We start from the raw sequence: 24,618 nt of genomic DNA, 5'->3' as shown, positions 1-24,618 counted from the left end.
GAGCAGCCTGGCAGTGATTGGTGCAGGATCGAGTTGGAAAATTCGTTTTGTGGCAATATTCAGACAATTTTTGTTTAGCGGCATATTGAAATATTTTCTGGCATATACTCTGCGTATAAGACGACCCCCGATTTTCGGTTGACTTTTTTTGTTTCAAAAGTTGTCTTATACACCGGAAAATACGGTAATCATTTTTATTCCAATGTACCAGAAGTTGACACCAGGTGTAAAACAGGAGGACTAAGAGTTTCAAAGAGACAGAGGTAAAATGCTAAAAGTAGCTTTCCCCCCCTGAATTCTTTATTATCTACAAAACTGAAGAACCTTAGAAATGCCATATGGGAGGCCCTACCCATTGGACAGAGAACTGATGGTGGGGCTTACTACTGAAACAGGCATTTTAGAGGGAAGTTTGAGGATTACGTATTTGGTTAGGAATATAATCCACGATAGGACACATGATGTGATTATCTGATTGATACATTGGGCAGAGGAGATTGTAGAGGATTTCAGGAAGGGAAAGATGGGGAAATGCTTCCTAATTACTTTCTCATCTACTGTCTGGAAATTGTCAGATCTTTACTAAAATATTGCTGTTCTTTTCCTTAAAGGCCTTGGGAGAAGTCACTGAAAAACTCCATAAGCCCTTTTCCTCATAAGTAGCATTGATCATGCAGTCCTGGTTGGCGAGTCCTTTCCCCATGAGTTTGGAGGGGAACTTACCTCACCATGAAATTTGCAGGTGTCTCACTTTTCTAGGAAGAGTTTCTGTGAGCCAGGGAATCATCCCTGGATAAGGAGAGGTGAATTGTGGTATATATTCTGACCACAAGGTGGGGCTCTAATGTAGTTGCTAGTGCGCTTTGTTCTTTCACTGGTATTAACTTTGCATAAACTGGTATGTAAAGAACCACTGTAGAGACTTGTCTATATAGGAAAATTATTTATTCATAGGGCATATGAATGTCTATAGATACTAACTAACTCACCTTTCCTCAGTATGTAAAGAATTCATGTACAGACAGTTCCCTTAAATTCACCTTATGTCAAGGTACAGACATTTAAGCCTTTTACATTCATTCATTGGGCTGAGGGAAATTTTGAGGCTAGAACTTCAAAATTCTAGATAAAACCTCTTCTTTTACATAGGGGCCATGCTAAGGATGGTTGGGTCCCAGGGGCTACTCGAGGTGGTCTTCAGTTTGGTCTTCAGCTGGATGCTTGGGTCTAGAGCCCACTGGTGCTGGAGGCCATCAGGATGACACGTGGTGCTCAGAGACCAGTGTCAGGGATCATACTGGGGGCCACATCCTCCAGAATGTACTTGTTCAACTATCTCCCTGGCTAGTTGAAATTTGTTTTTATTGCTTTCAGTAAAGAAAACTCACTAGGCACTGATTTATAATATTGATAATGGCAGGGTTTCATACATTAAAAAGAATCCAACACCTGGGGTCAGAGTGATAGCACAGTGGGTAGGGTGTATGCCTTGCACATAGCTTACCCGGGTTTGATCCCTGGCAACCCATATGGCCACCTGAACCTGTCAAGAGAATTTCTTGAGTGCAGAACCAGGAGTAACTGCCAGGTGTGCTCCTCCCCCATCCCCCCCAAAAAACCCAATCCCCAATACTACCCCCTCCACCTGAGTGTCAACTCCCCTCCTCCCACTGTCCCTGTGTTCCCTCTGCCTGCTGTCCTGTGTCCACCACATGCTTCCTACTGAAGACCAGTTCTGAATTGCTGTTGCCTTTGAGTATTTATTTCCTTCCTATGTTTCTATATATGGCACATATGAGAGGATTATTCTGTGTGTGTCCCATTCTGACTAATTGCACTCAGCATGATATTCTCCATATCCATCTGTGTAGCAGCAAGATTGCATGATTTCATCTTATTGAGCTGAAACTTTTAAGAGGTGTTTTATGCCTGACATTTATTTTTTGTAATGGGAAGGAAGAGATGCAAGACAGGCAAGTGACTTCAATGTATATCCTTTCCTGACCCTGAATGTGGACATCCTTCTCAGCCAAGACATGTTGCCTGGGTGGTGCCCCATATGCAGCATGCCAGGGCTGTATCCCATTGTGCTGCTTTCTCCCCCCTATCTGACCCTTGTATTATTTCTCCAAACCTCAGTTTAAAAAGCCTCCATGGAGGGCCCAAGGCCATGGGCTCACTCACTTCTCAGTTTTGATTATCAGAGCTCTTGACAGCCAGGGTTCTGTCTGAAGGATGCTCACAAGGCACCCCATGGAGGGCAAATGGAAAGGGCCATTTAGCCAAGAAATTCAGGCAACCACAAGATCATCATATGCACACTTGCTCCTGAAAATAGAGTGGTGTGACTTGGGATGTCTCCATTGGCCCAGGTCACACTTTTCTCATCTGGCTCTGCTGTTTCTTTACTGAGAATGAATTGACTTAAGTGTGCTGAGGGTAGAAAATGGAGAAAATTAAGGCCATAGACCTATTCTTCTTCCATCTGAGAAGGATCTTTGACTTCCAGCCACCTCTGCTGTAATAATAAAAGCATGCTACATTAAGGGAACTTGTTTTGAGGAGTTTGTACTGTAACTACTGGGTGCTCATAGAGGAAGTGCCTAACTTTCACCCAATACTTCTGAGATGTTGCTAACAGTGTTTCCACAGCAAGAAAATAGCCAGGGCCACGGGAGAACAGTTCATCAGATAAATACGAGGAAAAGCCAGCTGACCATCCACAAGTTTCAGAACTTGACTGTAATGCCTATGTGTTCTAACAACTTTAATTCAGTGCTTAACTCTGGGGTTGTTCACTTGTCCAAGAAGGACAGACACAACAGTGTGTGGCTCTGCCATTTCTTTTTGATGCCTCCAATGATACAATTTAAGTGAAGGAGGTAAGCCATTAAGACATTTGAACATGGGCCTGGAGAGATAGCACAGCGGCGTTTGCCTTACAAGCAACCAATCCAGGACCACAGGTGGTTGGTTCGAATCCCAGTGTCCCATATGGTGCCCCGTGCCTGCCAGGAGCTATTTCTGAACAGACAGCCAGGAGTAACCCCTGAGCATCGCCAGGTGTGGCCCAAAAACCAAAAAAAAAAAAAAAAAAAAAAGACATTTGAACATTTACATCCATGAGGCCTCTCTACATTCAACCAAGTTTGCAAATGCTATTGTACCTGGTACCATGTAGAACAGTGATTTCTCATTTTGCAAATTTTTCATTTTACCTAACAGCAGTCAAGGTGGAAGGTGGCCTAGGGTAGTTTGAAAGTCTCCAAAGAAATAGAGCCCTAGGCCAGAGGTTTCTTTTATGTTTCAGGTACCTAAAGAAGTTTCTCCAGGAACACTTGTCTGTTTGGATTCACAGGTTGCTGGGGACAGAGAGGTCTCCAGCTCACATGTTTATGGTCTGTTTCCCAGCAGTTTTGGAAAATGAAATTTCTGCATTAATAGAAAAAAAATCTGGGTCCTTCCAACTGCAGTTTCCTAGACTTAAGACAGATTCTTGGAGGGCTCTGTCATCCCTCTTTTTATTTTCAAAATAATAAAAGAGGGTCAGTAAAAGCACTTAATGGGTTGACTGCATTTTTGCACATGGGTACACCATGTTTCCCTGAACATCATAGGTAGTGATCCCCAAGAAACTCTTGGTCCATAAAATAAACAACAATAACAAAGCTATGAGCCCTGGACTCTTAAGAATTTTAGCATTTTTGTCAGGTTTCATCTTCTTTAGGTCTAAGACATCAAGGCCATTAAGACTCAGAGCTTTTTCACTTTAGTGCCTAACCTTTTTACTTTCCTATCCTGTCTCAGGCAATATCAATCTCAGAGCAGTCTCCAGGAGATTGGACAGTGCCCCAGCTCCAGGCAACACCACCAGGAACTAAACTCCATTGGGAGATTTATAACACTGCTCTGGCACCAACTTGTGCCAGTTTTGATATGACAAGGAGGAAAGGACAACTTGACCTAAGACCAGGTTGTCCTATCACATCACCTAACACTAAATGGAAATCAGAAGAGGTATCGTCCTTTGAACTGTGAAAAATAAGAGCACCAACAACAGAAAACTGACTTTGATAACTGATAACTGTGACTGAACAGAACCTACCTTGGGACCAATAAGGAAAACCCTACCCTAGGCTGTAGCCCAGGACTCATAACAACAAGATGTCTTATTGCAGAGGCCCAACTTGGACAACGGAGACTGAGCAGAATCTTTGGATCCATAATATCCTAGGCTTTGGTTTAGGGACTGAACGAAAACAGGGAGCAAGTGTTACAGAAGACTGAACACAACAACGATAGGAACCTCTAGAACCATAAAGACTCTGTCCTAGACCCTGACCTATAACCTGCGCAAATACCAAGATCGCTAGCTACAGTGGCTTGATTTTCTCACACACAACTGAGAGGAAACTTTCCTGGCATCACAAAAAAGCCTTTGGAATGGGGGTAATGAGTATATATGGAGCCAAGGGTTGATCCATGATGGTATGCTTCAAGGATGGAAAAACCCTGAATCTCTTGAGCCACGGGAATTCCCTTTCTTCCCCAATGCTTGCTGTGCCTATATAAAAAAAAAAAAAAGTGGGGTGAATGCCAAACCCTACCATTCCAGCACCCATACTTTTTCTTGTTTTGTTTTGATTTGTTAGCTTCTGACTTTATTTTCTTCTCTTTTTTCTTCCACTTTTCTCTTTTTTTTCACTCTTGTGGATATTATTTGGTGATTTATTTTTATTTGCTGGGTGCATTTTTTTCTTTTTTCTTCCATTTTTCTTTTTTCTCTTCTTTCTTTTTTGGTAGTTGTTACCACATTTTTTTCTTTCTTTTTTCTTATCCTTTTTATCTCCAATGATGGTGGAATGGATGCTCAATCTACATTGAGCTGTAAAGTGGAGACCAGTTGCACTAGCATTCTGGGGGCTAAAGGAGGGAATTATGGGATACATGCTGGGAACAGGGGTGGAGGGAGGAAGCACTGGTGGTGGGAATGCCCCTCATTCATAGTCACTATGTACCATAAATGATTCAGTGAAAGATTTGTAATGCACTTTGGTCACAATAAAAATTAAAAAAAAATTGCACTTAAAAAAAGAGTTCAAGGAATGACTTGACTCTGAAATGAAAACAAACAAACAAAAAAACCAATTCCCTTTTTCTCTTTCCTGGCAAACGAAAGTTTTCGTGCTTAAATAATTGCAAACAGCAAAATTCAAATTGACTTGACTTACAGGTGTAGTTTGGATGCTGACAGAAATTTTTTTTTTTCAGTTTCTGCTCTATTGAAGCCTGCCACCTATACCTACCACCCATAGCTGCTGTTTTAACAATGACCCAACTTCAGCACTCATCTATGGCTCTCTGCAGAGACACCAATGTGACCAAAATTTCAAACATATCCAGGACATTTTTGGAGTCTGGGTTCCACACACACCCCCTCCCCCCCGCACCTTCTCATACTTCCAGAAAGCTCGGCAGCTGAAAATATGCCCCACAAAAGCCACAGTATCAGCAGTAGTGCTTGAAATTCCTGGACAACTCGCCCCCCCCCCCCACTTTTTTTTTTTTTTAAATATTGTCTTTCCCATAGGAACACACCAATTTAGACACATTGTGTATCTAAAGCCACCTAATGTTCAGAAACAAAAGAAATAACAAAATAAATAAGCAATAAGCTTACAAACCCTTCTGACAATGACTTAATGACCTCACTGTGAGAAACAGAAAATTTCACAAATTTTCTTGTTTCTACACTTTTTTTTTAAATTAATTTCTCACCCATTAACCTGGAAATGTATCTTGACCAACTATGTCAATATTGCCAACTATGTATTACAAGGGCTTTAAATAACTATATTAACAATAGTTTTATATTTTGCTGAGACATTTGTATGCTGGGGGGCCAGCGTTTGGACCACATCAGATGGTGTACAGGGGTTACTCTAACTTTGCTCACTCCTGGTAGTGATTGGGGACCATATGCTGGGAATGAAATCAGGTCAGCAGCAAGCAAGGCAAGCACTTTACTTCCTATAATATGTGACCAATGATAAGAACTTATTTTGCTTTTTGGGCCACACCCAGTGATGCTTAGGGGTTACTCCTGACTATGTGCTCAGAAATAGCTCCTGGTTTGGGCAACATATGGGACGCTGGGGAATCAAACCACGGTCCATTCTAGGTTGGCCACATGCAAGGCAAATGCCCTACTGCTGTGCCACTGCTCCAGCCCCAATAAGAACTTTTTTTTTTTGGTTTTTGATTTTTGGGTCACACCCAGTGACGCTCAGCGGTTACTCCTGGCTATGTGCTCAGAAGTCGCTCCTGGCTTGGGGCACCATATGGGACACCAGGGGATCGAACCTCGGTCCATCCAAGGCAAGCACAGGCAAGGCAGGCACCTTACCTCTAGCGCCACCGCCCGGCCCCATCCAATAAGAACTTTTTATAAAGTTATTTGGATTTATTAGAAGTTAGTACAGTACTTGGAGGGACAGGTTAACCAAACAGTGACATTAGAATTGTGATAAGTTTTTTTGTTTTTGTTTTTGTTTTTTTTTGGTTTTTGGGCCACACCCGTTTGACGCTCAGGGGTTACTCTGGCTCCTGGCTTGGGGGGACCATATGGGACGCCAGGGGATCGAACTGCGGTCCGTCCTACGCTAGGGCTTGCAAGGCAGACACCTTACCTCTAGCGCCACCTTCCCGGCCCTAGAATTGTGATAAGTTTTAAGAAAACAGTTATAAATTGCCAGTGAGTGATTGCTGAGTTTAAGCCCAGTGTAACACCTGAGCACCACTGGCTGTGGCCCACCCCTCAAAAAAACCCAGATAAACGAACAACAACAAAAAAAAGAAACAGCCTAACCTGTCATCAGAGATCAAGCATGTGCATTTCACTCTTATTTCCAAAGCAGCAACTTCCTTTTGTACACCACCACAATCTCTTCATGGCAGCCAGTACTCAGCTTACAGCCGAGTGAGTCCCAGTGAGTGAAGCCCTGAGACTAGAGGTAGAACTTCTGCCTTATTACTCCTTTGAAGTCAATTTAGAAATGCTAAAGTAATGAGTAGAGTCTAATGCCAGGGGTTGGGCTAGGGGATGGGGTAGAGCCCAGAGCACTGACTTTTTTGTTTGCCAGATTCTGCAAAGGTTTCTTAGCGATGGTGAGAAGATTTTTAAAAGGTCCCATTTCTTTGGTTGTATATTCACAGAGCACAGACACGGCATTATATTGATTTTTTTTTTTACTACTCATAACACTTTATTTTTACTTTATACAAAATACAAAAACGCAGATTCAAAGAGGACAGACCAGTGGCAACAGGCACAACGCACAATAGCAAACCTGGTCTAGCAAGACATTAATTTTGCAAACTTGGTTTTAGTGAATACATGCATTATATAAAACAACAACAACAAAAACACACAGAGGCTAGAGATCTCACTATTTCTATCCCCATCCCCCCAAATAATGCTGACTATTATGAAGACTTTGGATGGAACCAAAAAATGTTTCGACAGTCAATAAGATTTTTTTATATAAAAGTAAAAGTCACCAAAAAATGTCATTTCCCCCCAAACTGTGTTACACTAAGTTTCTTATGAAAAGCCCGTATATAAACAAAACAAAACTCCTGGACTGGACAGTTAAATCCTCAAGAGGGTTGCTAGCCTAGATAACCATCAGTAGTTTAAAAGAATCTTTGAGACATTTTACAGGCTTTTCATTCATCTCTCAGTGTAATGTCTTTTCCGCCACTCTCAAACACATTCCAGAACAGGCACATTTGCATCATTGAGACTCTTCCTAAGAATTTATGTTGAAAAGAAGGTGATGTACAAAAATATTTAACAGAACTATGAAAGATGTAAGAAAGGAGCAAAGGAGTCTTTGCAGAAGTTCCTTCGTGTGCTCTTCAGGGTTTGTTTATCTGTCCCATGAATAAGATAGCACCTATAGGGTTAAAAGGAAAAATGCATAATCTCATGAAATAATGCACAACTTGACGAAAGGCCATCCTCAAAATAAGACAAAATATTTTAATGAGGAGTTCACATTAACCTACCACTCTCCAGCAGCCTGAGCCCCAGAACTTCCTGCAGTGGGGGAAATGGTCTACATGTTCCTGGTCCCATATGACCACTAGTCACCACAGGCTACTACTGATCCCTTGGAATGTGGACATTATGAATAAGAACTAAGATTTAATGATCTTATCTTAGTGAATGACAAGTTTACATTAAACCTCTCCATGTGGCAAGAGAAATAGTATTGGACTGTCAAATATAATGACATTAGAAATCAATGAGGGGACCCACAGTACACAGTTGCTGTTGTGTAAGTAAAAGCCCAAATTCAGTTTCACGACAAATCTTGGAAGATGCAAGCCAAGCTGCTAAAACTCATGGGTACACATTTTTGGGCTGAAAACTCTGGGGTATCCTCAGTTGCAGAAAAGGCCGACTCTACCAAAGCCTTGGCAACTGCACCCATACCCCTGCTGCTGCCATGCCAATGGCCAAACTTCACTGCTTCATGACTAATCTCTGCAAAAATTCTAAACCAATAAAAAATTCCAGGTATACCAATTTGGGGGGGCTGAGAACTCTGGGGTCCTTGCAGAGTGGAAATTGGCAGCCAGTCCTCACTCCCCCATATTTCTGGAAGCCCCAACAGCAACATCCACATTTCACCTGCCATGTAAGCAACAGCTCAACTTCATCATGAATCTTACAGGAGATGCTAGTCAAGTCAAGCCGCTGAAACTCATTGGCCCAGTAATATAGATAAGGACTTACTGGAGGGCAACACCTCCAAATCCCTCAATATTGACACCCCAAATTAGCCCAAATTTAGGACCACACCAGCACACCAAATTATATGGAAAAGTAGCATAAAAGCCAACTAAGCTCAACAAACAAAAATAACAGAGGGCTCAATAACAACAAACAGCTTAGTAAACCCTCAATGAACTTAATGACCCAATGGTGAGATATAACAATTTTTACACATTTCTTTCACTGAAAAATTTTTTTAGATAACTCCATTAGCCATTTTGTTGTGACAAGCAATATCAAATAAATTATTTTGTGCCTGCTAAGGATACAGGCTTGGAGTGGGGGCTGGGAGTGGGAAGATCACACTAGTAGTGAGATTGGTGTTGGAACATTAAATGCCCCAAAACACTTTATTATGAATAAATGTAAACTACTGTGTTTAAATAGTGTAAAATAATCAACAAGGGGCTGGATATGTGGCCCAAATGGTTCTGACCTTGGTAGTTAATATACGAACAGTAATGGACTAAAAAAGATAGTTTATGTGATTAAAAAGGAATATAAGATAGTGTATTGCTTTCTACTTGATTGCCATGAGGCCAGCCTCTCCTCAAAGACAATCATAGTTGTTCTTTATAATCAGACTAAGAGACTGAAACTATTATTATTCTCTTAACATGTTAGTACAGGAACATAACACAGGTGGTTCACACTTAATAGTTGCTTAATTAATACCCATTTAGTGCAGGTGCATGTTAACTATGAAGCTAAAGGTACTCGTTCATTTTGACTCAAGTTAAAATCTACTGAATTAATCATTTTCAGCTCCTGACAATAGGATTGGCTTAGAAAGGTTGAAGACCTGTAGTCTTTTACAAAAGTCAAATCCTGTATTTATAAAAATACAAAGCAATAAATGTTTAAAGAGCCCAAAGGACTGCTTTTTATTTTTTTAACCTATATGTGAAAAATAAAATAAAAATAGGCCCCTCCAATCTTGTCAATGTTTAAAAGATTTCATCAGTATCTGTAAATACAACCTTGATTTTCCTATCTCTTTAGGGTTGGTGATTAGAGCATTCAAAGTGTTTGCAGTAGCTGTTACAAGAGAAAGGGGTTGAAAATGGGGGTGCAGGTGAAGCTTTGGGCACATCTGGCAGTACTCAAGAGATGTTTCCAGCCCTGTGCTCAAGGCTCATTCCTGGTGGTGCTCAGGGGATTATATACGGTGATGGGAGTGATATCATGCAAGGTAAGTAAATGCTATAATCCCAGTACTATCTTTTCAGCCCCACAAGTGAAAGAGATTCAGAGCAACTTGGATATAAATATGACAGCCATGTACCTGCCTGAATTCAGAGCATTCTTTGGGAGAAGAAACACTTACCTGTGGGATTATGTCGAATGAAAAATAGAAAAGGTCTGTCTACGATAAACCAGGGGGGCGATGACCGGGCAATGAGAATTGCAGCTGTAGAGGACAAAAGGAAAAGATGTCAGACAGTGTGAGATCAGCAAAGCCACTGCCTCTGGGTCCTGGAGGCAGTCTGAGAACACACTTCATTTCTTCCTGTTCCATGCTAGCCTTCTACTAATTGCCTACTCTGGGCATGCTCTTTGCCTTGACTTCTTCATTGGTTCTACACCATCACTCTCATCTTCTTTGTTGTTTGTTTTTGGGTTATACCCAGTGGTTCTCAGGGGTCACTCTTAGATCTACACTCAGGCATCACTCCTGGTGGTGCTTAGGGACCATATGAGAATCTGAGGATCAAATCTGGGTCAGCTACATTCAAGGCAAATATTGCTCACTTTCCCTCTTTCATCTTATTTAATAAGTGTACTTTCTCTTTGGAGGATTAAACGATAGTGAAACATAGAACAACTATTAGAACCATCTTTATCACTTTACAAAACACCCAAAGCACAAACACCTTTAATGGAACCTGGTTTTTCATTTATTTGTTTTTTTTTATTTTGGGATCACACCTGGTAGTGCTCAGGGTTTGCTCCTGGCTCTAGGGGTCAGTGATCACTCTTGGCAGGGTTTGGGGAACCTTGAAGTTCTGGAGTTAGAATTTGAATGCAAAGCAAGTATCTTATCTGTTTTACTATCTACAATCACATCATGGTAACTGTTCTTTTTTTTCCCATGCCACCTGCCTTGCTGATAAAAGTTCCTTGTCCTTTGCATTGACCTTTCCATCAAGGTCCAGTTCACTTCATAGTCATTTTGTCTTTCTTTGCCCTCTGTATTAGCCTATTATCTGGTTTTCTTTTGCACTGGATGTTTAGAGCAATATCTGGGAGCAATTCTGTAGGCACTGGGCTTGGGAAGCAAACTTGTCTAGGCTTATGTGTCTTAGATATGCTTTCACTGTTAGCTTACCCAGAGTTCTATGACTTAATAAGCAGAGAGATGGCCTTGTAGGAGTGTAGGTCCAAGCTATAACTGCCCCACATTTGCTAAAATGATCTAGTCCTCTTCCTCACCCATTTGGCATGACTCCACTTGGGTTACAGGGGAAACATTGCAGCCATGCTAGTAGGATAAATCACTTCACTTGATGATGATGATGATTTGATTTTTGGCTATACCTGAAAGTGCTCAGGACCTTCTCCTGGCTCTGTACTAGGGATCATTCCCTATTGGGATTCAAGGGACCATGTGTGGTGCCAGGGACCATAACTAGGTCAATTGAATGCAAGGCAAGTGCCCTACCTGCTGTACTATTTCTTCAGCCTTGACTCAGATTTATTCAAACTTTTTGTTTGTTTTGGGGCAACATCTGATGGTGCTCTGGGATTTTTCCTGGCTCTGCACTCAGAAATCACTCCTGGTAGGCTTGGGAAAATAACCTACCTGCTGTGCTGTCACTTTGACCCTTAACTCAGAATTATTTTCTAAAAAAAATCACTTGCTAGTTTTATAGGCTGAACTATAAACCCTCAAGATTAGTATGTTGTAGCTGCAAGTTTCCATGCAATTGGATTTGGAGATGGGGTTAAGAAGGAGAGATCTACTTTTTAAAATGAGAACATGAAGGTGGGGCCTTAATCTAACAGAACTGGTGTCCTTAGAGGAAGAGAGAGACACTGTGAGGAGGCAGTGGCCTGCAAGCCCAAGACAGAGGACTCAGAAAAAACCCAAACTACCAACACCTTTATGGTGGCTTTCCAGTGCCCAGACCTTCGAGAAACAATCTTTTCAGAGGAAGCCACAAGTCTGTGGTATCATGTTAGCTGCTTTCAGTGGACTGGTACAACATGTCTAGCTCCAGGGTGTGTGGCTTGCTGAAATCACAAGGACATACACTTGGTCCAGTGTTTTGTTGTTTGTATCTTGAAATGTTTGTGTCCCAAATTCAGTGCCTACGCCTGAGTTAAACAACAGTGGAAGGTGGTTGCTTTCAGACTATTGGTCTAAATGGCCAATGCAAAGAGAAAAGCAGATGATGAACTTATGAGAAGATAAAAGACAAAATTATTCTGAACTAGTGGCTCCATATTTTCATATGTTATGGGGCCTTTCAAATTATGTATCCTGCTAGTCCTGCTAGTTAACAAAGCTGATAATAGCTTTGGCAAAATTTAGATATCATGACTCGTTTTTTTTTTTTGTTTACTTTGGAGCCATACTCAAAGGTGCTCAGGGCTTATCACTGACTCTGCTCCCAAGGATCATTCCCGATGGGCTCAAAGAACCATAGGAGTTCCAGGTATCAAGGCCGGGTCAATCATGAAAGGCAAGCACCCTACCTCCTATATCTAGGTGTCATTCATAATCAGTGACTTAAAAGAAATGAAAAGCATCTTAAAAATTCTAAGCCCTCTTATTCTGGATCTTTGTTGAAATGTCACTTAAAATTAAGTATTTACTTTAGAAAGGCAATGTGACTCTGGTTGTTTTTTGTTTGCTTATTTGTTTTTCACCACACCTGATAGATTATTCCTGACTCTTCACTCAGAAATTACTCTTAGCAGTGCTTATAGGACCATATGGAATGCCAGAGATTGAACCCGGGTCAGCCCAGGCAAGGCAAATTTCTACTCATTCTTCTGTTGCTCCAGTCCCAAAGCAATGCTGTTTTTATTATCAGTATAGATGCTATCGTTTAATGACCAGAAGTGTTTGACCCAGTTGCATGTTTAGCTAAGAAATTCACTTTATGAGTTTCTAGAATTTGGTCATTATACTCCCAAATGAATAATTAGAGGAGGTGGGAAGGCACTAAAAATTCAACCTAAGAATATTCTATTTTCTTCTTCATTAATAAGTCATTGAGGAGAAGGTAGATACAGATGTTCTAATTTTCAGGGAAGGCTACAGTGCCACCCTATTGTAATTCCATGGCTGCTTGATAATTCTTCATGCTAGTCCAGTATAAACTCTATGAGCTGTAACATATTAATTATTACTGTTATTTTGCTTCAATCTTTTCCACCAATGACAAGCCAGGATGGGTTTGTTCCTCCTGAGAGCAAATTACTGTTATTAAGCCAAGACCCAGGGGCCAGATTCTACCTGTATAAATAAAGTTTCACTGGCACACACATTTACTTTTCTCATCTAGGCCCATTTCACTCTACAATGGCAGAGAGGAGAAGCTGCAAAGGAGAGCCCCAAAGCCTTGCAAAGCTAGAAATCTATACTGTCAGGATCTCTTTGGGAAAAAAGTGCTGACGCCTGTCCTAGAGGAATTTCTTTCACTGAAGTGCTTTACTTAATGACACAGAAGCTGGGCTTTGTAGAGCACAGGTCCCCGAATCTATTTGAAGTGACTACTGTCTCCAGAGGGTCAACCCACTGTTCTTGGTGCAGAATCAGGGCTCATTCTGTATTTGCTAAGTAAATAGATAAACACGAACATACTTGCTACCACTTTTCCTGAATCAGCCCTAATGTACAGGCTGGAACTTACTTGTTGCTGCTGAAGCTTTGGTTCCATCTTCACTGACTTCAATTTTCGCTTTTTGTAAGACATGAGAAACATGAAGGCTTTCTGACTCTGCAAAAATCAAACACAGTGTTCATTTGACACTTAAGCCCTCCATTTGTCTGGAGAAGCTCAAAGAAGTGGCACAGAACAGTTTTTTTTTTAATTAAAAAACACCTTTTTTGTTTTAATTTTTGGCCATACCTGGAAGTGCTCAGGGTTTACTTCTGGTTCTGAACTCAAGTATCAGTCCTAGTGTTGGTTAAGGAAATGATATGAGGTACTGAGGTAGCTGCATGTAAGGCAAACACCCTACCCACTGTACTATATTGCTGGCCAAAAATTCTAGTTCTTGTTTGAAAGGGGTCACAGAGGTGACCTGGTAGAGGTCATTGATGGTGGATATAAACTGTTGGCTGCTTAATGAATGGTCTAAGCTCTTCAGAGGAGAGCTAATACTTCTATTCAGTCATGTCTTATAACTGAGAATTTTATTAAAAATATAAAGAATAGGGGCCGGAACAATCACATAGTGGGTGGGGAATTTGCCTAGCATGCAGTTGACATAGGTTCAGTCAATCTTCAGCATCCTATATGGTCCCTGAGACTGCCATTCTGAGTGCAAAGTCAGGAGTAACCCCTGAGAGCCACTGGCCCAAAAACCACTCCCCTCCCAAAAAAGTAAAGAATAAAAAGAGTGGAGCATTTAAAAGCTATTTTCCAAGAGAGCAAGCTGACACTTTCATTGTTCATGTTGTCAAGGGTAAAAAAGCTAATGTCTGCAGCATTTCTATATGGGAATCTAATGCCCAAAAACTGTTGAAGCATCTGGATATAGAGCATTTTCTTTCTTAGTGACCGAGTGCATACCAACTTTCACTACAAAAGCATACCAGCTTTCACCACAAAAGTCACATATCTCAGGAACCACTAGGGGCAGAGAAAATTCCACTATTGGAGCTGCAGAGATGGTGCAGAACTTAAGGCTTGCATGAGGCTGATCCCAGTTCAGTTCCTGGCACTATATCTAGTTCCTCAAGCTCTGCCCGGAGGGACTCCTGAGCACAGAACTAGAGCAAACTCTGAGCACTGCTGGGCATTGCCCCCAAACTAAAAAGAAAAAATTATTAAAAAGTTTAAAAAATAAAATAAAAAAATAAATAGTTTGAAAAAGGAAAAGAAACTCCTACTCCCCCTATAATTATTCTCATGTCTCCACCATGAGAACAGTTTCCACTCATCAGTAGGGTTGGTCTCAGAAATGTATTGTGGGGCCAGAGAGATAGCATGGAGGTAGGGCATTTGCCTGGGATGCAGAAGGATGGTGGTTCGAATCCCGGGATCCCATATGGTCCCCCGAACTTGCCAGGAGTGATTTCTGAGCGTAAAGCCAGGAGTAACCCCTGTGCACTACCGGGTGTGACCCCAAAGTAAAAAAAAATATACTTGTGCTTCCAGAATCTACCAGTGAACCTACTTCCTCTCTCAGCAAATCCTCACCATGCCTGCAATCCTTCTTGTGTATAAATTTCAAGGGGTGAGGGGAATGTTTACATTAGCCTGGGTGGGCCATAGGCCTAATTGCCATTGGAGAAAGTGACTCTTACATCAGCCACCTTAATTGGTTAGGTGAGGGGAGGTTTGGGCCAGGATGGTGCTCAGGACTTACTCCTCCTGGCTCTGTGTTCATTAGGGTTTTGTTAGGGTGAGCTAATCATCTAATTTTTTGCCGGTCAAGGAGATAAATAAATGCAGCAGACAAGAGATTTTACAGCAAGAAAGACCAGAGAATATTCTTCCAGGTCTTCTTCCTCATTAACTACAAAGGCAAGTACTTTCTGTTGATCTAAATGGTTAAGGATCAATAAGATCATTTGATGATCTATCAAATTCAATCCAAGCTTGTTGGAAGGCAGCACGCTCTTAATTCTGACCTTTCCCCCCTGAGAACATCAGAAGCTCTACCTGTAACACAATATTCAAGTTTAAGAATATGTTTTACAAGGAACATACTTGTTATTTTTGAAAAATTCGCCTTTGCTGGATCAAACATGTCAGTGAGGCCAAGATATTTTAGTGGCTCCTTCAAATCTGTTTGGGCTTCAGCTGTGAACCTAGCAACAGAAATGAAAACGGGAGGAAATGTATTAGCATCTGAAATATATTAAATGATAACATCAATGGTAGAGGCAAAAGTTTACCAGGAGATTCTTTCTAAAGTATGTTTTGAACGCCAATCTTGATTGGTCTTAAAAGTGTAACCCCAAGATTTCAGTACCTTGTAAACAGAGGGAAACTTAAGTCCCAAACACTTAGCAGGCAGAACATGTGTTTCAGAGTAAGAGCAAATTGTGATGTATGTCCTATGTGTACGGGCTCCCATCCATACTCTTAAGAAGGGCTGCACACACGAGTTCTTCTCATGTGCCTTTACATATCTGAGTTCCTTGCCCTCTGGCTCTCTCCAGTTTTCCCCACATCCAACCCAAGAGGCATCATTTCCACTAGGACTGGGAGGAGAGAGACATTCCTTTGGGGTCAAGCTGAAAATCTCCAAGCATTTTACTGCCCAAACAGAGGCAAACATTCAGAATTATTGACACAGGATAACATGTGGGCTCTCTTTTTGATATTTGTGGATATTTGCAGCCCAACAAAGGTAAATGTCAGTTATTAAAACTTTCATTGGATAAAGAACATGATGCTGCTGAATCTTCTCAGGTAGTCTGGCCTGAGCTGACAACTCTATGGACTTCTGGAAATGTGGCTGGGCAGATTCTCTTTTCTTCCCCAAAGCACAGCAGCCCACAACCACACCTAACACTCTCCAACACATCAAAATTTCACAGTAGGGGCTGGAGCGATAGTGCAGTGGTAGGGCATTTGCCCTGCATGCAGCCCATCCAGAATGGACCTGGCATTCATACGGTCCCCCAAACCAGGTGCAATTTCTGAGTTCATAGCCAGGAATAACTTCTGAGCATCACTTGGTGTGGCCCCCCAAAAATTCACAGTAGTGTCAGGCTAGTAATATTACAGTAAATCTGATGGGAATATTGCATCGAGGACCACTACACTCAATGAGATTAAACAGTAACACAGAGGACTCAACTAGCACCAATTACAGCCCAGTAAATCTTTAGGCTATGACTCTAGTAACATCATGGAGAGATATAACAATTATTACAAATGGCCTTTTATTGAACTAAATTTTAATTATTTCATTTACCTTTATGTTATGCCAAGCAATATGAAGTAATTGTTTGGTGACTGCAAGGGGACAGGTTGGGCAGTGGATGGAAAACTGGGGACACCGGTTGAGGGAAAGTCACACTGGTGATGGGATTGGTAGAACATTAAGTACTGAAACAATGTATTATGAACAACTTGGTGAGTCATAGTGTTATAACAGTTAAAGCAAAACTGTCATCATAGATATTTGGGATAAGGGGTGGGAAGCGAATGAGTTTAAGGATGTAATGCGATTAGGCCCTGTGGAGCCGGGATACTTGGACCAACTTGGCAGTTCTGGGGGATCTCTAGGGCTACACCACCAGCACTCAAGGACCTCCATGTGGTGCCAAGAACCAGATTTAGTAGGTGTCATGCCATCCTGTGGGAAACCAGCCAGGGTGAGCAGGATCTCACCATAGAGGGTTTAAAACAGTCCCTCTCCATTAGCACTGCAATTGCCTTCAAAGTCACATTAAATTCATTTCTAACAAGTATACCCAGTGTGAAGTATAGCGGTTATTTATTTTATTAATTTTTTTTAAATTTGAGGGTGCTCCCAGACTCAGAAGTACAGGGGTTACTCCTGACTTTGCATTTAGGAATCACTTCTGGCAGGTTCAGGGGACCATATGGGATACCAGGAATTAAAGGCAGGCAAATGCCTTGCCTAAAATGTACTATCGCTTCAGCCCCTCTATTTATTTACTTTTAATAATTATAAAACAATTTAGTTACCATGAAATTACAAATTATTCAAGAATGGGTTTCAGGCATACAATATTCCAACTCTTTACCAGTATCTTTGCTTTTTTTCAGGGGGTGGTGGCACCAGGAGGCACACAGGGGTTACTCCTGGCTCCTTGCTCAGAAATTACTCTTGGCAGGCTTGGGGAACTATATGAGATGCCAGGGATCAAACCTAGTATACCCATCTACAAGGCAAATGCCCTACCCACTGTGCTATTGTCTGGCCCTCCCTCACCAGTGTCTTTTACCTTCTACAAATGCTCCCCCCATCTTGTTTACTTCCATCCTCCAGTCTGTATCTACAAAAGGCACTATTCTACACACACACACACACACACACACACACACACACACTTTTTTTTTTTAGTTTTTATACTGTAGTTTACATTATTGTTGCTGGTAGGGTTTTATACATAGCACTTCACCCCTTTTCCATATCTCCTCTTACTTATTAGGCACTTCCCTCCACCAATCATTGCTTCCTCTGTGCTCTCAATCTTCTCAGGTCTCATGTTTCCTACTAGGACCAGTTCTCATGCTCTTTGTTTTGAATAATATTTTTACAATTAAAAAAATCTTTAAAGTTTGCTAATAGTACTTATTATTAATATATCCTATTGATAATTCAATAACTGGAGAATCAAAAACTCTAAAAACTGGAGGGCATCTCTACCACTCCTGAGACGTGGGTAGTTTTAAGTTCTGGAGGTTGACAGAGCAATAGAAATAAAAATCCACAGAAAGGGAACATTCATTCCCTCTTGCTTAGATCTGAAAAACCAGTCAATCACTTGTTAGAAATGTGGGGCCCAGAATGTGCTATCACTTTTTCCTGCATTTTAAGTTACAATTCAAAATCTTTAGTATATAGTGTAGGGCATAATAGAAAAATTGCATGAGATACTAGTGTTAGAATTTTGCCTGGTAAAACCAGTCTAGATAGAACTTTCTCAAAAAATTAAGATTATAAATACCATTTAAGTACCAAGTCCACTTTTGGGCACACTTTAGAAGAAAACTGTGAAGACATAGCTGAGTCCCTTGGTCATTGCAACATTATTTATAACAGCCAAGAAAGGAAGACAAGCCTAAGTGTTCACTGATGGCAGAATTCATGATAAAATAAGGCACATACACACAGTAGGATAGGATTGCTCCATAAAATGAAGGCAATTGCCCATTTTCAAGAATGTGGATGAACCTTGAGGGCATCATAAAATCAAAGAAAGACAAATATGTGGAATCTAGAAAAAACAAATTCAGAAACTGAGCAGCTGGTAGTTGCCAGAGGCAGAGGTGACAGTGGGAGAAATGGGTGGAGATGGTCCATGGTACAAACATTTGTCATAAGACGAGAAAGTCCTGGAGATGAAAGGTAGAACTTGGTACCCACATTAACAAGAGCAAAAGCTGATAAAACTGAACTTAAGGTTACTTCTACATAAAATGATGTCACTATGGGAAGTGATGGATGTGCTAAGTCACCTAGCTGCAGTCACATTTTACCAATATACTCATATATCATATCACTATGTTGCACATAACAATGAAAAATAGTTAGGAAAGTAAAGATTCTGCTTGGATGGTTTAAAAAGATTTCTTTTCTGGAGGGAGGGCAAACTCAGGTGTGCTCAGTTAGCTGAGCCCTACAAAAAATATATGTGGTGCTGGAGATCAAATTCAAGTTGGCCACATATAAGGCCTTACCCACTGTACTTTCTCTCCAGTCCCCCAATTATTTCTTTACTAACTATATTTTCTTTCCTTCCTTCCTTCCTTCCTTCCTTCCTTCCTTCCTTCCTTCCTTCCTTCCTTCCTTCCTTCCTTCCTTCCTTACTTCCTTCCTAACTACCTTCTTTTTGTTTTGTTTTTGGGTCACACCCAGCAGCGTTCAGGGGTTACTTCTAGCTCCACACTCAGAAATCGCTACTGCCAGACTCAGGGGACCATATGGGATGCCGGGATTCGAACCAACGGCCTTCTGCATGAAAAGCAAACACCTTACCTCCATGCTATTTCTCTAGCCCCATACTAACTATATTTTCATTCTTTTTTTTTTTTTGTGGTTTTTTTGGGTCACACCCGGCAGTGCTCAGGGGTTATTCCTGGCTCCAGGCTCAGAAATTGCTCCTGGCAGGCACGGGGGACCATATGGGACGCCGGGATTCGAACCGATGACCTCCTGCATGAAAGGCAAACGCCTTACCTCCATGCTATCTCTCCGGCCCTATATTTTCATTCTTAATCTTTAACTACTCCCAACAAAAAACCCCAAACTAAGCAAAACTCATTAAAATCCATGGCCTGTTATCATCATGCTGCTACCACTTGCTACTATCCACTGTCCTTCCATCATGCTTGATGATGACAGGTGGGGCATTTTCCAGTTTAAAGAACAGAATGAGCTATATTAGAAGCCTTCTATGAGACATAAAGAACCTTCATCCATAAAGAGCTCCAAGTTCAAGCTGTCTTCTCTCCTTCTTCATAATTTTTATCCCCACCTTGGGGAGGACAGGGATTAGGAAGGGAGAAAACATTTAGTAAAGCCAAATTTTATCTTTTCATCAATACAATTTCGGAAAAACACAGCAAATAACCTGCCTGGGTCTTGTTTTAATCCTGTGCTGTATGGCATGGAATGCAATATCCAGGATTTCTCTCTGGGGCTACTCACTTGGGCAGGATAACCTGCACTCGCTTGGGCACCATGATGCTCATCCAGCTGTCGATGGTGTCGGTGCTGATATGAGGGATGAGTGCTGAGAGTGGTGTGGAGGTCTCGGTGGGCAGTGCGATCAGCATGCTAATGCTTTCTCCATGGTAAGGCAGTTCGATAAAGTTGTACCATAAGTCGCCAGGAATGCTGGCAGATCCTAAAGGGATCAGAGGCAAGGTCAGTGGCTCCACAAAAGGGAACCTGGAGACACTGGTGGAGGGAAACATGCTGGTTATGGGACTGATGTTGGAACCTTATATATCTGAAATTTATAGGAACACATTTAAAATTCATGCTGTCTGAATGTTTTGTTTTGTTTTGGCTTTGGACCACACTAGAGAATGTAAAGGGGTTACTCCTGGCTCTTCACTCAGGAATCACTCCTGCCAAGCTTAGGGGGCCATGTGGAATGCTGGAGTTGGAACCTGGGTCGGCTGCATGCAAAGTAAGTGTCTTACCCATTGTATTATATCTCCGACCCACCAAAGTATCTTAATTGCAAAAAAAATTTGAGAAAAAAAATGTGATTTTGGACACCTGCATCTCTTGTGTTGTTGGCTGGCCAGGTTCCTGGCATGATTTTCATCAGTCTCTGCCTTTGGGATCTCTATGCACCAGATCTTCCCCTGAGAGTGGCTGGAAGGAGGGGCTACAGAAAATTGTGCTCTTAGATTTTCTTTTTCTTTTTCTTTTTTTTTTTTTTTTTGAGGAAGGGATACTTTTGTTTCATTCTGAGCTTTCTGAACTTTAGGCAAATCTTTTTTATTTACTTAGAATTATGCATATTTGTTCCAGAATGAAGATACAATGTGTTATCAAAATGTTACTTAGAGACACTTAGATTATATAATAAATTCATTCCTTTTTGTTTTGTTTTGGGCCACACCCAGTGGTACTCAGGGGTTGGTTACTCCTCACACTGTGGTCAGAAATCACTCCTGGCAAGCTCGGGGGAGGGGGGGCATATAGGATGCTAGGGATCGAACTCAGGCCATTCGCGTGAAAGGCAAATGCCTATGTGCTATCACGCCGGCCCCATAAATTCATTTCTTAGTCAGATTCAGTTTCCTATTTGTGACTGCATCTTTAAACATTATTGCTACAAAAAGGTAATTAGTATTCAGCATCTGATATACTTTTTCAACTCTTGAAAATCTTAACTTTTTCATATATATACTCACACACATATTTGGTTTTGGGGTCACACGCAGCTGTGTCAGGGCTTACTCCTAGAGTCCTGTTATTTGCCTTTGTTACATCAGGAGAACCCTTTTAGCTCTGTCCTAGAGAGTAGGATAAAAATAGCGAGGCTACAGGACATTTGTTTCCGCTGGGAAGCTAATCCCTCATAATGTGCTGGCCCAGGCAAATGTGTAAGCCTGGGGCTAGGCCTTGGGGCTGCCCGAGATTCAAAGCTGGTTTCTCAGCCTCATAAACTAGCCTCAGAAGAAATGGAAACAGCAATGGAAAAGGGAGGGAATGAAGAAAAAGGAGTCAGGCAGAGTTGACTCTTAGAGCTTGTGAAGGCCGGGGCATTGCGGAAGCAATGATTGCACCAGGGCACAGAGCAGAACCCAATTAGCTTTGCCCTTTCTGAAAATAGCCACCTTGAAGCCCAGGTTCTAAAGAGGGCTTTCCTTGCTGATTCTATTTTTCTGTCTTATCTCTCAATATTTCTATGTGGATCTTCTCAGCGGCCTTGAGGGTTTTTGAGGGGAATATTCAGGCAGGCAGATGAAATGGAGATGTTCAGGAAAGTGAACTATCAAAGTTATCCTGGCCTGGGAAGGTTAAGGGCCAGTGTGAGTCAAAGCCTCCCTGGTGCTGGTTGGTCGCCTTGGCTTGACTTTGGGTGGTGAGTTGATAGAAAATAGGGGACAGACCAAGTAGTTTGCAAGCAGGAAAACCCAGGCCTGCTGGAGTATCACTGACCCTCTTTAAAATTTTGAGGCTTAAAAAAAAATTTTTTTTTGAGGCTTTCCTGCCCTCTTCTTCTTTTTTTTTTTTTTAAATAATTTCCTGCCCTCTCCTAAAACAAGCTTTGTACTGACCAAGGAGAGCAAAATACACCCCACTTTTCCTGCAACACAGGCAGGCAAGGAGTTGGGTTCCTAATCCTGGAGATGGGAAAAGTCCAATGATAGGAGAGAAAAAAGGTCCCTATAAAACTGAAACGATGGAGTAATGATGATTTCTACTTTTTCTTTCCCACTTTTTTGGGGAGAGTATTCCCATTAATGCTTAGGGATTATGCCTGTCTGCACTCAGGAATTGCTCCTGACACTGCTGGGGGACCATATGGAATGGCGGGGATGAAACCTGGGTCAGCCATGTGCAAGGCAAGTCCTCTACCAACTGAACAGCTCCTAGTCTCCACTTTTTTGCTCTGAATTCAGAACTGATCCAGGGATTACTCCTAGCTCTGTGCTCATTGATTACTCCTTGCAGTGCTCCTGAATTGAACCAGGAACAAAATAGTGTATAAGTGAAGTTTTCTGATGATAAACTGATAATGCTTTCATATGCTTAATACCTATTATAATTTATGGCTTGTACTTTCATGTTTACATGCTCAACCCCAAAGCATATGTGTAATATATATTTAAAAAAAACTATGAATTATGTTTGGAGAGAGTTCAGTGGGTAAGGTACTTGCTGTGCTCCTGGCCATGCTGGGTTGGATTTCCAGTATTATGGGAATATGAGCCTCACCAGAAGTGATCACTGAGTGCATTGTCAGGAGTAAGCCGTATGTGCCATTAGTTGTGGCCCAAAAATACGGAAGGAAGGAAGGAAGGATGGAGAGGAAGGAAAGGAAGGAAGGAAGGAAGGTAAGGAAGGAGAGGAGGGAGGAGGGAGGGAAGGGAAGGAGGAAGGAAGGAAGGAAGGAAGGAAGGAAGGAAGGAAGGAAGGAAGGAAGGAAGAGGAAGGAGGAGGGAGGAGGGAGGGAGGGAAGGAAAGGAAAGAAGGAGGGAGGGAGGGAAGGAAGGAAGGAAGGAAAGAAGGAAGGAAGGAAGGAAGGAGAGAGGGAAGGAAGGAAGGAAAGGAAGGAAGGAAGAGAGGGAGGGAGGGAAGATGGGGAGGGAAGATGGGAGGGAGGAAGGAAGAAAAGAAAAGAATGATTTAAAGAAGGAAGGAAATGGAAGTAAGTAAGGGAGGAAGGAAGGGAGGAAGGGGAAGAAGAGGAAGGAAAAGAATGATTGAAAGAAGGAAAGAGGAGGGGCCGGAGGAGATAGCATGGAGGTAAGGCATTTGCCTTTCATGCAGGAGGTCATCGGTTCGAATCCCGGCATCCCATATGGTCCCCTGTGCCTGCCAGGAGCAATTTCTGAGCCTGGAGCAGGAATAACCCTGAGCACTGCCGGGGTGTGACCCAAAAACCACAAAAAAAAAAAAAAAAGAAGGAAAGAGGAATGGAAGTTAGGAAGGAAGAAAGGAGGGGAAGGAAGAAAAATTCACCATGAGCCTTTAAAAGACCGTTCCTTGCCTCTCATCCCATACTTAAAAAGGAAGTCAGATTTACTCTTGTTTTTGCTTTGTAGAGCACCCTAAGTCTTCTTAAGGGTTACTCCTGGGTCTGTGTTCAGAAATCTCTCTTGGTGATGCTTTGGGGACCATACCTGGCTAAGCCATGTACAAGGCAAATACCCTCCCCACAGTGTTATTGCTCCTGCCCCAGATTCTGTCTTGAACTAAGTGACAGCAATGTGGATCCTTTCTGGGACCAGAACATTCTAGAAGAATATACTTACCACACCGGAACACAGACAGTTGGGCAAGCATGGGTACTTGGTAAGACTTCCCATCGGCTGCCACAAATGTGCGCTTCTTGGTGTTCTCGGGTTGAAACCGCGATTTCCACAGGCCCTTGAAATACACCGTGTTGACCAAGACCAGTCGTGTGAGCGCTGAGTCGATGAGATCCGGGGACAGCACAGAGTCGATCATACCTATGAGGCCAAATGGCAAAGTGATGTAGAATGCAAAAGCAGACTCCTTTGTTTCTTGGGGTTTGGGGGGTCACATCCCACAATGCTCAGGGGTTACTCCTCCCTCTACACAAGAATTCACTTCTGGCAGATTCAGGGACCATATGGGATGCTGTGGATGGAACTAGGCTCAGCTGCATGAAGAAAAGTACTTTACTCACTATATTATCTCTCCTACCCCCCAAAGCAGAGCTTTTGCTTTCAAATTGT

At 41.9% G+C, this 24,618-nt stretch overlaps 1 protein-coding gene across 1 annotated transcript in view; it reads right to left on the bottom strand.

The window, feature by feature from the left end:
• Nucleotides 1–7,229: 7,229 nt before the first annotated feature.
• SERPINE2 (serpin family E member 2) overlaps nucleotides 7,230–24,618 on the bottom strand; it is a 65,938-nt gene continuing 48,549 nt past the window's right edge. The window contains exons 4-9 of the mRNA XM_049768165.1: nucleotides 24,172–24,369; nucleotides 20,378–20,576; nucleotides 15,733–15,833; nucleotides 13,705–13,791; nucleotides 10,170–10,253; nucleotides 7,230–7,958 (exon numbers count right to left, since the gene is read on the bottom strand). Coding sequence (XP_049624122.1) covers nucleotides 7,921–7,958; nucleotides 10,170–10,253; nucleotides 13,705–13,791; nucleotides 15,733–15,833; nucleotides 20,378–20,576; nucleotides 24,172–24,369 — 707 coding nt within the window. The 3' untranslated portion in view covers nucleotides 7,230–7,920. The remainder of the gene's footprint in view (nucleotides 7,959–10,169; nucleotides 10,254–13,704; nucleotides 13,792–15,732; nucleotides 15,834–20,377; nucleotides 20,577–24,171; nucleotides 24,370–24,618) is intronic.

Source organism: Suncus etruscus, chromosome 2 (genome assembly GCF_024139225.1).
Source record: "Suncus etruscus isolate mSunEtr1 chromosome 2, mSunEtr1.pri.cur, whole genome shotgun sequence".
Taxonomy (NCBI): Eukaryota; Metazoa; Chordata; class Mammalia; order Eulipotyphla; family Soricidae; genus Suncus; species Suncus etruscus.
This window is presented reverse-complemented; position numbering and strand designations above follow the sequence as displayed.